The sequence below is a fragment of the Lethenteron reissneri genome, chromosome 7 (genome assembly GCF_015708825.2).
Source record: "Lethenteron reissneri isolate LAM-NWPU_2019-01 chromosome 7, ASM1570882v1, whole genome shotgun sequence".
Classification (NCBI taxonomy): domain Eukaryota; kingdom Metazoa; phylum Chordata; class Hyperoartia; order Petromyzontiformes; family Petromyzontidae; genus Lethenteron; species Lethenteron reissneri.
This window is the reverse complement of record NC_083785.1, coordinates 256,470-271,134: the sequence shown is the minus strand read 5'-3', so window position 1 is coordinate 271,134 and position 14,665 is coordinate 256,470. Positions and strand designations below refer to the sequence as shown.

Here is a 14,665-nt window from a genome sequence, read left to right as displayed (position 1 = left end):
TCACCACTCACCCTCACTACTCACCACTCACCCTCAACACTCACCCTCACCGCTCACCACTCACCCTCAACACTCACCCTCACCCTCACCACTCACCCTCACCACTCACGCTCACCCTCACCACTCACCCCTCACTAATCACCACTCACAACCGCCACTCACCCTCACCACTAACCCTCACCACTCACCCTCACCACTCACTAATCACCTCTCACAACCGTCACTCACCCTCACTACTCACTCTTACCACTCACCCTCACCACGCGCCCTCACAACAACCACTCACCCTCACAACAACCACTCACCCTCACTACTCACCCTCACCACTCATCCTCACCAGTCACACCCTCACCAATCACCACTCACCCTCACTGCTCACCACTCAACCTCACCACTCACCCTCACCACTCACTCCTCACTAATCACCACTAACAACCGCCACTCACCCTCCCCACTCACCCTCACCAATCACCACTCTCCCTCACCACTCTCCCTCACCACTCTCCCTCACCACTCTCCCTCACCAGTCACGCTCACCACTCACGCTCACCACTCACCCTAACCACTCACCACTCACCCTCAACACTCACCCTCACCGCTCACCACTCACCCTCACCACTCACCCTGACCACTCACCACTCATCCTCACCAATCACACCCTCACCAATCACCACTCACCCTCACTGCTCACCCTCACTGCTCACCCTCACCACTCACGCTCACCCTCACCACTCACCCCTCACTAATCACCACTCACAACCGCCACTCACCCTCACCACTCACCACTCACCCTCACTACTCACCACTCATCCTCACCAATCACACCCTCAACAATCACCACTCATCCTCACCACTCACGCTCAACACTCACCCTCACCACTCATGCTCACCACTAACCCTCACCACTCACCCCTCACTAATCAGCACTAACAACCACCACTCACCCTCCCCACTCACCCTCACCCTCACCAATCACCACTCACCCTCACCACTCAACCTCACCCTCACCACTCAACCTCACCCTCACCACTCACCCACACCACCACCACTCTCCCCCTCACCACTCTCCCCCTCACCACTCTCCCCCTCACCACTCTACACCTCACCACTCTACCCCTCACCACTCTCCCCCTCACCACTCTCCCCCTCACCACTCTCCCCCTCACCACTCTCCCCCTCACCACTCTACCCCTCACCACTCTACCCCTCACCACTCTACCCCTCACCACTCTACCCCTCACCACTCTACCCCTCACCACTCTCCCCCTCACCACTCTCCCCCTCACCACTCTCCTCCTCACCACTCTCCCCATCACCACCACTCTCCCTCACCACTCTCTCACTCACCACTCTCCCCCTCACCACTCTCCCCCTCACCACTCTCCCCCTCACCACTCTCCCCCTCACCACTCTCCCCCTCACCACTCTCCCCCCTCACCACTCTCCCCCTCACCACTCTCTCCCTCACCACTCTCTCCCTCACCACTCTCCCCATCACCACTCTCCCTCACCACCACTCTCCCCCTCACCACTCTCCCCCTCACCACTCTCCCCCTCACCACTCTCCCCCTCACCACTCTCCCCCTCACCACTCTCCCCCTCACCACTCTCCCCCTCACCACTCTCCCCCTCACCACTCTCCCCCTCCTAAAGGAATCTACAACCTTCGATGATTCCTTTGCGCGATTCAAAGAATCGATTCCTGGCGCATAGGAGGTTCCCATTTTGAATGACAGAGTTTTATTTTCATTGATATGTTATGTTTTAATGTTTTCAGGAGTTTTTAATAACATTTTTGCCCCGGTCAACGCCGGATATTTCCCGTTCGTAGCAGTTTATATCGACTTTAACCAACTTATAGTAAACGGGAATCGTCCGAATCTAAAGGAATCTACAACCTTCGATTCCTTTGCGCGATTCAGAGAATCGATTCTTGGCGCGTCGGGTTTATAATTTTAATTACACACTTGTATTTTCATTGGTATGTAATGTTTTAAAGTTTTCAGAAGATTTTAAATGTATTTTCCCCCCGGGCAACGCCGGGTATATCGAGTTTATACCACAAAGTCGTCGCTTGACACGGGTGGGGTGTCGAGGCCTAGTACCGTGCAGAGCCTCCGGCCTTGCCTAGATTGCCCACCCGGCTGAGGGTGTGTACTGGGGCCAATACCCCCCCCCCCCCGCGCTACAATAATACTGTCTAATCGCTATAATTTTATTATCTACCGACCCTATAATAGTAATTGCACACATTGGGGTGGAAGGGGAGTGAAGAGGACGTGAAACTTTGATGAATTTACCTCAGAATCGCGTGTTAATGCGTGCGCATATTTTTAATGGTAATTCAAAATGGCGTCCACCCCGCAGCGAACGCGTCTCTACCCGTTGCCAGGGGCAACCGCCGTGGTCCGCGCCGGCCGGCAAGAGTAAATAAATAAATAAAGCGTTCAATAAATAAAGATAAATCGCACTAAATCGATAATCGGTCCGATTTAAAGTTTAGAGACGAAAAATCGGAAATGCCTAAGTTTACCGTGGGGCCGGGGGCATGCCCACCTGCAAAATTTAATCTCGCCGAACCCCACGGTCCGAGAGCTAAATCCCCCGGTAGGGAGCGTACGCGGACGGACGGACGGACAAAAAATGAATTATATAGGTTAGATTGGTTGACTGACAAAATCAACTTAAGATTGGTCCTTGACTTAGCCATCTTAACTCCCTCATAGAATCGGGGTCATGGCAAGATTTGGCTGAAGCAAATTTTATAACAGCACATGTCATTCTGTACTCAGGCTCCCAGGGAAGCAACGTACCCGGAATGCTTCCAGAGCTTGAAGCGGACTTCATGCTGGAGGAGGAGAGGGATGACCAGTCCGAGGTCACCTCGGCCCTCTTCAAAGCATCTTGATAGTTGTCGTACATCGTGCGCCCATACTATAAAAATAAAACAAGTCCATTGTCTCTATTGTACACACCATTATTAAGAGGCATCATTACTCCCCCTACGAGCCCCACAGGATCAAAGGATTTTAACAAGGAGACAAATATGGCCGATGGGTGGTGCATTGAGAACAAATGTTTGCTCAGCAAGAAGGGCCTGGGTTTGATTCCTGATTTGGGCACCTTTGTGCATGATGTTTGTTTGTTCTCTTGCTCTGTCCTGCATGGGTTTCCTCCAGCTTCTCTGGTTTCCTCACATACTGTCAAAAGTATTGGCCAAACATGTCAATGCTAAAAAAATACCTGAAAATTAATCAATTTGGATCATACTTTCGCTATGACAAAAAACATTTTGCAGAAACCTCCTGAAAAATATGTTTGGGACTCAATAAGGCCTTCCAGGGTAACAACATATAAAAAAATAATAGTTTGAGTACGTGCATCGTATGCATCCCATAAAACATTGGATAGTTTCTAAGACGTAATGTAACATACCTGGTTTACAAATATCATTATTCACCATCGATTGCTTTAACATCAACTTACTGAATGTGCGATATGGACACACTTGAAATTGAATGTCAGCTAAATTGCAAACGTAACTGAAATTAAATACAGTTTGTAAAACACTAACGAGTCATGTGATGCAGCAAATTAATGGTCAGCTCGCTGCGCTTGAAAGCTGGAGGTCACCGGTGGAATTCCATTTCCAGGTGCTGCAGTTGCCAATAACAGGGCAAGTGGCCCAAAACCTGCCCCTGGCTGTGTCCACTCAGCATTGTAATGGAGACTCAGTGGTTAGCTGGTCAGCAGAGACTGTGTGTGGTGGGGTAAAGTGTGGGTAACTCTACGTCTTTCAAGACGTCTGACCGGCATGGCGAGCAGTCTGTTCTCCTATAACGCCGTGTGTTTTCATTATGTAAAATGGATATAAGGCAATTAATGTATTAGGGAATGCATTTTTGTTATAACGCGGATGCACAATGGATATAGCGTGATTGAATGAACAGAACTATGTTGCGCAAGCAGGAATGAGCGGTTGCATGGCTGCCTTGGCGTAGCATCACACAAGGCATTGGGATGCTGCTGGATGCTTCTAAATGCTACTCACACGCCTTATTCTTTGTTAGGCCTGCGTACGCATCTCACGTGTTATCATGGACTGTGCTTTACACCCTACATTATATATTATAGCGCGATTTTCCATCACATAGTGTTCTTCAGGAATGCAACTACCACTGAGTTATAAGAGGACAGACTGTGGGTGGTGTTAGCGGAGCTCCCCCTGCTGGAGACCCTTCTGCCAACGTTCGCATAGTTGCATAATTATCTCTCTTTTTTTACTTACAATCGGATTTCATGAAACTAAGTTGTAACTTGAATATCAAGGAAGGGTAAAGGAAGATAAATATCATACTTGCTGGAAAACCGGGTATAGCACAGGTAAAGATATTGATCACGGAAGATGAAGGGTGTGTAGCAGAAATAATATCAAGGGTTGGTTGGCAAGAGGAATTTGGTAACAGGGGAGAGTTGTCGATAAGGATAAGAAAAATTGTCAAGAGGGAAATTATCACAATGGTGCAGAGCACGCTTTGAATGGAGAGGACATGTGGACACTGAGAATGGACAAAATGAGACAGTTTAGAAGTGTTCATGATGTGGATATGGAGAAGGATGCAGAGAATGATCTGAGCAGAGAAGACGAATGAAGATATCTTGAATGGCATCAACGAAAGAAAAACACCAATGGAAGTCACCAGGGGGAGAAAGAAGAACCGGATTGGACAAATTATATGCGGGGACCATTTGACGAAGGACGTTATAGAAGGAAAAATGAAGGGAAAAGAACGAAACGGTTGGTATGTTGGAGGAGCTGAAGGAAGGGGGCATTTGTGGACATGAAGAGGGCAGAAAACAGAGGAGGGATGGAGACGATGTCGGCCTTGGACCTGCCGCTCAGACAGAGCACCAAAGTAGCATAGACAACAAGTCAGTGCTTTTGACCATGCAAAACAGAGGGAGCATGGAATTAAAAAAACCACATTTGTATCGTGCATACTGTTCGTGTTTTCCATTTACGAGCAAGATGCTGGGGGGTGGGGGGCAGGAGATGCGATGGAGACCCACCTTGGCGACACGAATGCCAGTCACCCACTGCTGCAGCCCACTCGCATCATCACAGCAAAGGTACTTGATGTACTGAGACTTCTTCTGAATTTGTGGATGCTGTGAACAGAGACGATACACTTATTTTCCCGTTCCATTTATGCCGCTGTTTTGTATTATTTAGACGTGTGTTTTACTTAGGGCTCGGTTTATTTGAGCATGGATGACTAAATACATTTCCACTGTGTCGAATTACCTTTCAATTTGAATATTGAACAAAAATGCTAAACTTAACAAACAAAAAATACCTCGAAAATTACTGAAATTCAAGGTATGGAAGAAATAATAATGATGCTGTTATTCTCTTTAATCAGGTTCACCAACACATGGTCCACTCAAACAATAAACATACCGCCCGGAGTTACAAGTCGTACGCGTTCTTTATGGAGCCATCGTTGGGATTTTAAATATATGAGGGGTGAGGAAGGAGAAGGGGGGGGGGCGAGAGCAGAGAGCTGCATGCGCTGTCTGAGGGAGAATCACGTTCGATTATAAGGAATTTGCAGCTGGTAGCACTGGGCCCATGGGCTATCCAAGAGTGGATCCCAGTCTTTTTAAATCTGCCTCGTTTCCTTTAAGCACAGTAACCCCACAGGTGGTCCCGAGAAGCTAACCGATAAACAAAGCAGGTAAAAAAGGAATTCCAGATGCCTTGTATAATTTTACCTGCTGCTACATCAAATGTTTTGAGTGCAGCATATTGACTTTTCGAGAAGCCTCGGCGAGGGTTGATTCCTAAAAGTGAGACCTCTAATTGACGGAGTGATGTTTGTGATGTAATTTTTTTGTTATTTAATTGTTCGATGGTAGTGGTGTAAAACTCTTCGAAGTCCGGGCAAGACCGGAGCACACGCTCGCACGTTCGGGCCGCGCCTCGTCGGCATCTCATGAGACGTCGCTATAGAATGAGCACCACTCCTGGCTGGTGCCGCAAGTGCCGTGTGGAAATTGTAGTTAGATGGTCCCTAGGAGGGGAGATCTGGGACTATTATATAGTGACTGAAAGTCTAATGGGGTTAGCACATATCCCATCCCATAGCACCTTAGTTCTGGATTTGATTGGCCTGTTATATGATGGCGGGATATTGCAGGATTCTGCAATTGTATATGTAGTTCTACCGCTCCAAAGCCAGGTTATCAATTCGGGATTTAGTAGTTAAGTCTTTGTTCTGGGTCTTGTTGATGGCGCTTCTGATATGTAAGGTGTCTGAAAAAGTGTAAATTAGGAATATCGTTCATGGTTCCGATGTTTTGAAAAGTATTGACCCCATGAGCAGCTCCGGAAATTATTTTAATATTTGCATTGCTGCAGGAGAGGCAGTCCACACCACCTTTGTTATTTATGCAGATGCTTAGGTTCCCCCAGGTGGCCGAGTGGGGCTGGATGCTTGAGGCGGACACAGCATTGACATCTGAGCGATTCCTCACATCGTGCAGCTGGCTGACCAGTGGATTAAAGCGAGCGACTGTGTCCTTGGGGTAAGGAGATGATGGTTGGTCCTGCCAAGCCCCGTGGAGCTACTGATATCTCTACCTATTCCTTCCCAGTACCTCAAAGACTGCCTGGATTAATATAACGTTGTATAAGTGCTCCTATTTATCTTCTTGGTTCTTTCGGTAAAGTCACGTAGAAGGGAAATAATAAAATAATAAAAATAAAACATAATAAAATAATTCTCACGACGTTTCGGCTACAACGCAAGCAGCCGTCCTCAGGTGAAGAACAGGTCTGTCGGAAAGACAGTGTCTGAATGAATGAAGAACAGGTCTGTCGGAAAGACAGTGTCTGAATTCATTCAGAATTCATTCAGACACTGTCTTTCTGACAGACCTGTTCTTCACCTGAGGACGGCTGCTTGCGTTGTGGCCGAAACGTCGTGAGAATTATTTTATTATGTTTTATTTTTATTATTTTATTATTTCCCTTCTACGTGACTTTACCGAAAGAACCAAGAAGATGAATCCCTGCAGTCACGAAAGCTTTAAATCGAAATACTCCTATTTAGCCAGTTAATATTTACAGAAGTCTGGGATCGCAAGATCTCATTTTCCCTTCGCGGAGGATATAGTCTGGTAATCTATACTAACAAGTTTGTGGCCACAGATTAATGGAGAAATGTGCAAATTCTTGTTGGGATCATCAGAAAGTGGTAAAGAATATTGGGTAGAACCATCATTTTCAGGAGGTAAACTCAATTCAGAAGGGAAAAAAACGTATTCCAATCGAGGAAAGAAGCATTGATTTCTTGTCATACGAGGGGAAAGTTTGCCTGAAATTTTCTTTGGAAACGACGTCATGATAGTCAATGTGTGAGGGGGTTCCAATGGAAGGGGTGGATAAAGGCAGCAGGCTTGGCGAGCGTGAGGGACATCGCCTCTGATTTATCAATGAAGAATTTGTATCCTGAGGCCATTCCAAAAACCTCAATTCTCTGAAAAAGTGTTGGGATTGAGGTTTTGATTTCAGAGAGGGTCAGAGGGATATACTCTGCACGTAGCTTGATTTTATGCTCTCTTGCTCCAAATGCAATTTCTCAAATCTCTTTTGTGGTTGTAATCATTGCCGCAAGGGGTTAAATTGCATTTTCCAGTCTGGAAAATAATGTTCTTGTGGAATTGGAGGAGCCGCTGAAAGGCAAATTTGAATTTCAGACAAAGGGTGGTGATTTTCTCATTCAGGAGTCTGTCAAGTTTAACTTTGGTCTGGGTTATCTCCTCCTGGGTGACTGGCTTCTTAGAGGATGTACAGTAATTGTTGTCACGTAAACAGAACATGCTAATTCGTCACTAGTATAGCACACCGGTGTGTTGGAGAGCCAAGCCACAACATCTACAATCTGAGTATGACGTTTCACCAGTAATTACAACAAGCTTCATCAGGCGACAGCCAGAATGGTGGAGAAGTCCACCTGTTTCGTTCCTTATGTAGTGACTGTGATTGTCACTGTGTGGTGCCGGGCTTACGAAGCTACGGCGCATAATGTGCTGACATTATGTGTAGCTCGCCAACGGGGCGTAGTACCAGCCCTAGCGGGGCTTGGGTGAGCACTGGTCAGCGCGGAGGCACCGCGAGCAGTGTGCGGTGCGGGCTCCCGGTGAGGGAGCGTCAGCCAGCCAGGGTTACGTTGGGGCATAATACACTGGTTGACCTGCTGACACGTGACCGGATGATATTGGAGGGGGGCCACCGGTGGATGGGGGCCATTGGGCGGTCACGTAATATAAAAGAGCTCTCTGTGGCCTTCGAGAAAAGAGCTCGAGAGATCTGGAAGGTGAGCGGGGCGAAGGGCGGAGCCAGCACCAGCCCAGGGGGATAAAACGGGGCCCTGTGAGGAGCTCGGGGTTCTTCGTGTGCTGGTATGAAGATCCACGTCGGGAAGAAGAAGCCTCTAGCCACGCGGTCCGGGACCCCGTTTGTGGTCCGGGCCGGGATAGAGAACCGTGTCTAGTTCTGCCGTAGCATGGTTAAGATGGGCATTCGAGACCCGAGTGTAGATTGTGGAATGTTGTGTTAAAGTTGCGTAATAAATAGTGTTGCTCCCAAGATAACGTCTGCGACTAGTTGGACTCACTACACTTATATAGAGACGTAGATGTGACAACAACACAACTTCCTGCTTATCAAGCAAGGTTGTTACCATTAAAGGAGAGCTGACCTCCTGTTTACAACCTTGAGCCAGTAAGTGGACCACAAAATGTATGGCCCAGAGGTTGTTAATAATTCTGCAGGGTCAGCCTAAAGTTATAAATTCTAAAAAAAAATATCTCTCTAACCACTTATACATAATAGGTTCCCAACATTAGTGAATCAAGGGGTGTAATGCTGAAGCCAATACATATCAGGAAAGGTTGACCACGAGCATGTTGCAGAGCTCACCTTGAGGGCAAAACAGTATTCCGTAGGAGCTTTGTATTTCGTCCGGAAGTCTTGACCATAGTACACGCTCACGTGATCAAACTGAATGAAGCAGGACAGGTCACGCAATGTCTGAAAATCAAACACACGTGCAAAAAATATTAGATCCAATCACTGTATTAATCGCACAACTGGAATACTTTTGGAAGCCAACATTCCCACAACATCAATGTGATCGTCATAGTTGCTTTAATCCGCGTAATCTCCATAGACACATTTGCAACAACAAAAAATATTCCAGGATTCGTAATAGATTTTTGGATTAGGCCACGTAATGGCCTGACCAAATCTGCATCATACTAAACCCTCTCCCATCCAACACAACTGAAAGAAAAGGGCCAATTATCATTGTTTTAACTCACCGCTGAGTTTAAGAACAAGTCTTCTCAGGTACATTCAGCATGAGATACGCGGCGTTTAACTCGACACTACAATCCAGGAAGTATGATACTCCAACTTCCCAGACTGTTACTCTGACTTCCTGGATCTTGTCCTGATGATGCTTGATGCCGCACTCTTAAGCAGATAGTCTGACTCAACTGCTGCATTTGGTTGCGAGAATTGTTCTTCAACTTACTGGTAAAAGTTGAAAATATAATAAATGGTGCATTAAACACTTTGGCTGTGTCGGGTAGCAGAGGGTTTTTAGATACAGATTTGGGGCACCATGGTGGCGAGATGTTAACTACCTCACTTGGTATGCAGAAGTTCGTGGGTTCTATCCAAAGCCCTGACACTTGTATATTTGTAATTTGTGTGTCTCTCCCCATGATCGTGTGGATTTTTCTTTTGGTCTTCTGGTTTTCTCCTCCACATTTAGAATCAACATCATGTATTTAGAGGTTTTGGCTGCTGTAAATTTCCACGTGATAATCCACTTCTTTGAGCTATCATTTGGGATAGCCAGGTCACTTCTGAAAAAACAGCTATATAGCTCAGTGGGCCTCACTTGGTAAATAAAACAAACTTTATAGTTTTAGTTTAGTCAAATCATTACATTGCCTAACCCAAAACTCTTAGAGGAATCATATTACGGCTCCCTCTCGTTTTACGTGGGGCTTGTGCTCTTGAAAAATGGTGCGTAACTCAAAATCGTGTAAATTAAACAGAAATTTCCCATAACAAAAAAAGGAAATGGTTTGCAGTTAGGGAAAGCATGCTATCGAACCTCATTCTCACGTCTACATATTTCACTGGTTACAGTAACATATTATATTTACAACACAAGCATACATGTATTAAAGATAGCAACAGCCAATTTTAAGAAAATAATAATTAAGTAAACCAAAAATATTTTTAGCATGTAGTGAAGATGTTTACCGGAAATATTGGTAGGCAAATGTATGCAACACAAAGTTCATGCGGGACAAGATCTTAAAAATGGTGCGTGAGATACTGACTGATGCTGCTGCCCGTGCTTTGTGGTTGCCGTACTGCACCTCAGGACAGCATCGCGACTGAACTTTGCTGCCTAACGATGAGCTCGCAACGTGTTCCCCGTATACCGTGGCCCGATGCCCTGGAGCGCGTTATTTCCATAACAGTGCGCACGCAACAAAAATAAGTGTAAATTAATTGAATGCGCTATTTCAAAAATCTCGCTACGTTAAACGTGTGTAGATGCCTCCACGTAGGCCTCGGCAAGGTAAGGTAATTTACCTTTTTTACCGGGTAAAAGGGTAAAGGTAAAGGGTAAAGGTGTCGACATGCCAAGGGGTATGGTAAAGGGTAACAGGGTAAAGGTAGCTCGGAAGAATTACCCGGCAGGGTAAAGGTAGCGTGAAATATTACCCGGTAAATACGGTACCTTGTTTACCGCTAAAAGCTCCGTGGCGCAGTCCGTGGCCTACATTTAATAAGTAATATTAAAACAAACTTTATTAAAAACACGCTTTTATGAAACGTACGAGTAATGGCAGAACTCCACGACTCCAGGAAGTGGCCCCGAAGCTTTCCATAACGTAAGGGACCGTGGCCAATTACAGCAAACGTCATTTGATTGTGGACAATTAGACCCAAGCCGAAACATAAAATATAAAAAATGTTTAAAAACATATTTTTTATGATAGGATATAGTATTGTCATCAGTATGACCTAAGTATACCAAGTTTGCAGTCGATACCACATTAGGAAGTGGGTAAAAATTGAGTTTCAAGATTTGAGGATACAACAACAACAATAACAACAACGACAACAACAGTGTGAGTTAAAAGAAAGCGTGTAAAATTGGAATCATCGACAGTATTCTATTTGAATAAAGCGCTCTACCTAGCATTTACCGTTATAAACCTTGTTCATGTGTAGTAGTTGCCTAGTAATTACCCTGTAATCGGGTAATGTGTATGGGGTAAGGGTAAAAGGTAGGGTAAAGGTAAGCTCGTTGCTTTTTACCTTTTACCTTACCTGCTAAAGGGTAAAAGGTAGGGTAGAGTGATTGTATTGTTGTAAGGTAAAAGGTAGGGTAAAGGTAGGCTCGTTGTTTTTACCTTTTAACTTTTACCTTACCTTGCCGAGGCCTACCTCCACGGGTAGCACGATCTAAGGGCACGTGACTGGAAGCGTTGCTCGATTGGACGAGCTAAAGGGAATGTGTCCGGAAATGGGCCCGATTGGACGGGTAAGGACATGTGGCCTTGATACAGTAAGGGGCGGGGCCGGGGCCAAGGGATAAAGGGGGAGCGTAAGGGGAATTCGGGGTTCATTTTAGGGATCCAGATAACAGACACGCACATAGTGAGTAGCCTAACTAGAGTTAGCCACACTTAGTAACAGAACCCAGTTTACAGTAAAGTTGTTAATAAACGCATTGCCTCCAAGAACGGTGCGTGTGCACCTCAGTTACATACATTACACGTGCGTAAAACGTGAGGCGGCCATGCTGGCTTGGGGGTGGGGGGAACGGAACACAAATGTCACCCGAACTTCTGACTGACCAACCTTGGTCTTCCCCTTGGGTACGTAGTAGATGCCAGATGCTCGCAAAAGGAAGTAACGCTTCTTCCACGATTTCTTGCCATCCTCCTTCAGGTACAGCACTCCCTCCAGCTCTGGCACCGTCACAGTGGAGCCACAGAAACACTCCTGCAGCGTGACGCATGCGCAGAGTGACGATATGGCACGTCAAAACACGTTTTGAAATTATTGAAATTGAAGGTATGGAAAAAAAAATCTAATTGGAACAAAATATTCAGAACCTCCGCATTCACATAGTTTTTTTACTTACACTTCTTTTGAAAGCCTTATCAAAAATATGGATAGCATTTAACATGGACTTTGAATTCAAAAGGCAGTGATTTCCTGCTCAAATCAGGACCGAAGTAGCACTGATCTTTTTTCATAGCCTTGAGCTCGGAGTGGAAATTCCACATTCCTATGGTGGGTACGAGTCTATCCACAGGACAACCACATGGCAACACATTTTTTTGCACTTCCCCTCATCTCACTCTGTTGCTAAACTCCTGATGCACTCCCTCACTTTCCCTCACATCTACAACAACTCTTCTTCTCGGCTTCCTTGCCAACTACAGCTTCTTCGCTCCTCTCCAACAGATACAACATTCCTCAACAAGGATCATTTTAACCTGTGGCGCCACAGTGGCGAGATGTTAACTACCTCGCCTGGTATACAGGAGGTTGTGGGTTCGATCCGGACCCCGACGCCTGTATAATTGGCATTTGCATGTTCTCCCCGTGATCACGTGGATTTTTCACTGGGTTCTCCGGTTTTTCCCTCCACAATAACATGCAGTTTAGAGTATTTGGCTGCTTTAAATTTCCACGTGATCATTTGTGGCTAGGTCCCTTCTGAAAAGAGCTATTACAGCTCAGTTGGCCTTACCTGGTAAAATAAAAATATTTTATAGTTTAACCCGCCCTACAATTGTTACAGTTCTGCTATACGACTTTCTTAACTCAGCTGGCTCCCTGTCTACTATTGCTGTCCGTTTAAATGTCTCACTCTAGTCGATAAATCTCTCCATGGTCTTGCCTGACCTCTCATCTCTCACTACTCTATCCCATCCTGTCCTCTACGCTCACCATCTCTACCATCCCTCTCTGTGCCTCCCTCACTAGCCTGCACCCAGTCACGCTCTCTCGCTCAAGTTCAATGGAACCAACTCCCACTGCACATAAAACGATCATCTTCACTCACCTGCTTCCACTCCTCCCTTAAAACAACCCCCATCTCTTCTCCCCCAGCCCATCATCCTGCTACTGCTACTCCCTGCCCCCCAACTTCGACCAGGCCTACCCGTATCACTACACCAACCACTATCACTATCCCTACCCCTTCTTAACCCCTTGCGCCTGCTCTCCTGTCACTATAACTACACCACGACTTTTAATAATACCTCTTTATCTCAACCACTTTCATCTTATATACAATGTTATAGTTTCTGGAAAGAAGCCTTCAACATGCCACAACGAGCAGCGAACGCTCCACAACGAGCAGCGAACGCGCTTCCGCTGGACCACGTCACCGCCCATGCAGACGTCCGATGACCTTACCTCCAGCAGAGCCTCCTTATTGCGATCTGCCATCTCACTCGTTTCATTTGTGCCCAGAAGGTAGTTCTAGATAAAGAGCAGTGAAGCATCAAAATCATAAATCTCGCATAAAATCAGTTATTCATTATTTGCTATCGTGTTACGTGTTTACCCAGTAAAGCCTCAATGAGTCTCAAGACAATTTTTTAGGAGGATCGCGCCAAGTTTTTGTTGCAAGAACGGGGCGATGTTGCTGCTGCGTCTTAATCCCAATGGAGTAATTGTTGGTAATTTTTCAGCATAGGAATGTTTGGCCAATGCCAGTTAAGATTATTTTTTTACTCTCATAAGAAATCAGAGAACCCAGAGTAAACCCGTGCCTGAACAGGAGTTGAATATACAGGGGCGCCGTGGTGGCTAGATGTTAACTCCCTCGCCTGGTATGCAAGAGGTTCTATCCGGACCCCAACGCCTGTATATTTGGAGTTTGCATGTTCTCTCCCTGGTCGCATGGATTTTTCTCCAGGTCTTCCCTTCAAATGTAGAATCAATGTACGTTCAGAGTATTTGATTGTAATAAATTTCCACATGACAAGCCACTTCATTGAGCTATCAATTGTGGCCTAGGTTGCATCTGAAAAAGAGCTATATAGCTTAGCGAGCCCTACCTGGTAAAATCAAAAATAGTTTTTATCGTTTAGTTTAGATTATACAAACTCCACACAGAAAGGGTCCGAGTTGATAAATCAAATCAATGCCCTTCTTTATGTGAGGCATGGTTACAATAGAACCCCAGAGATCGAACACACCAGAACTCGAACAAATCGGTGTTCGAACGATATTTCCGAACATTTTTTGCCCCGGAAACCAAACGAAATTCGGAGGTCAAACGGGCAATCGCGACTTGAAAGAACCTGTACGGCTGAGATGCATATGGCCAGCATGCATGACGCTTGCCCAGACAAAGGTTTTACCACCTCTTCCTCCTCACCACCTTCCACTCAAGACATCAACTCTCTTTACTACAGGTAAAGTGAAGTTCAATGTTCATTTATTTCATTTGTTCCATATATTTATTCATTTATTCCATTTATTTATTGTGTTTCTGTATAATTGTATGCATGTAATTACTGTAAACTTCTTGTAAAAATG

General features: G+C 45.7%; 1 protein-coding gene across 2 annotated transcripts in view; it reads right to left on the bottom strand.

Annotated features, from left to right (window-relative positions):
• RAPH1 (Ras association (RalGDS/AF-6) and pleckstrin homology domains 1) overlaps positions 1-14,665 on the bottom strand; it is a 96,114-nt gene that overhangs the window by 35,774 nt on the left and 45,675 nt on the right. For both annotated transcript variants that reach the window (XM_061572837.1, XM_061572844.1), the window contains 5 exons: positions 13,535-13,600; positions 11,963-12,106; positions 8,987-9,097; positions 5,071-5,169; positions 2,814-2,934 (listed from right to left, as the gene is read on the bottom strand). In XM_061572837.1, coding sequence (XP_061428821.1) covers positions 2,814-2,934; positions 5,071-5,169; positions 8,987-9,097; positions 11,963-12,106; positions 13,535-13,600 — 541 coding nt within the window. The remainder of the gene's footprint in view (positions 1-2,813; positions 2,935-5,070; positions 5,170-8,986; positions 9,098-11,962; positions 12,107-13,534; positions 13,601-14,665) is intronic.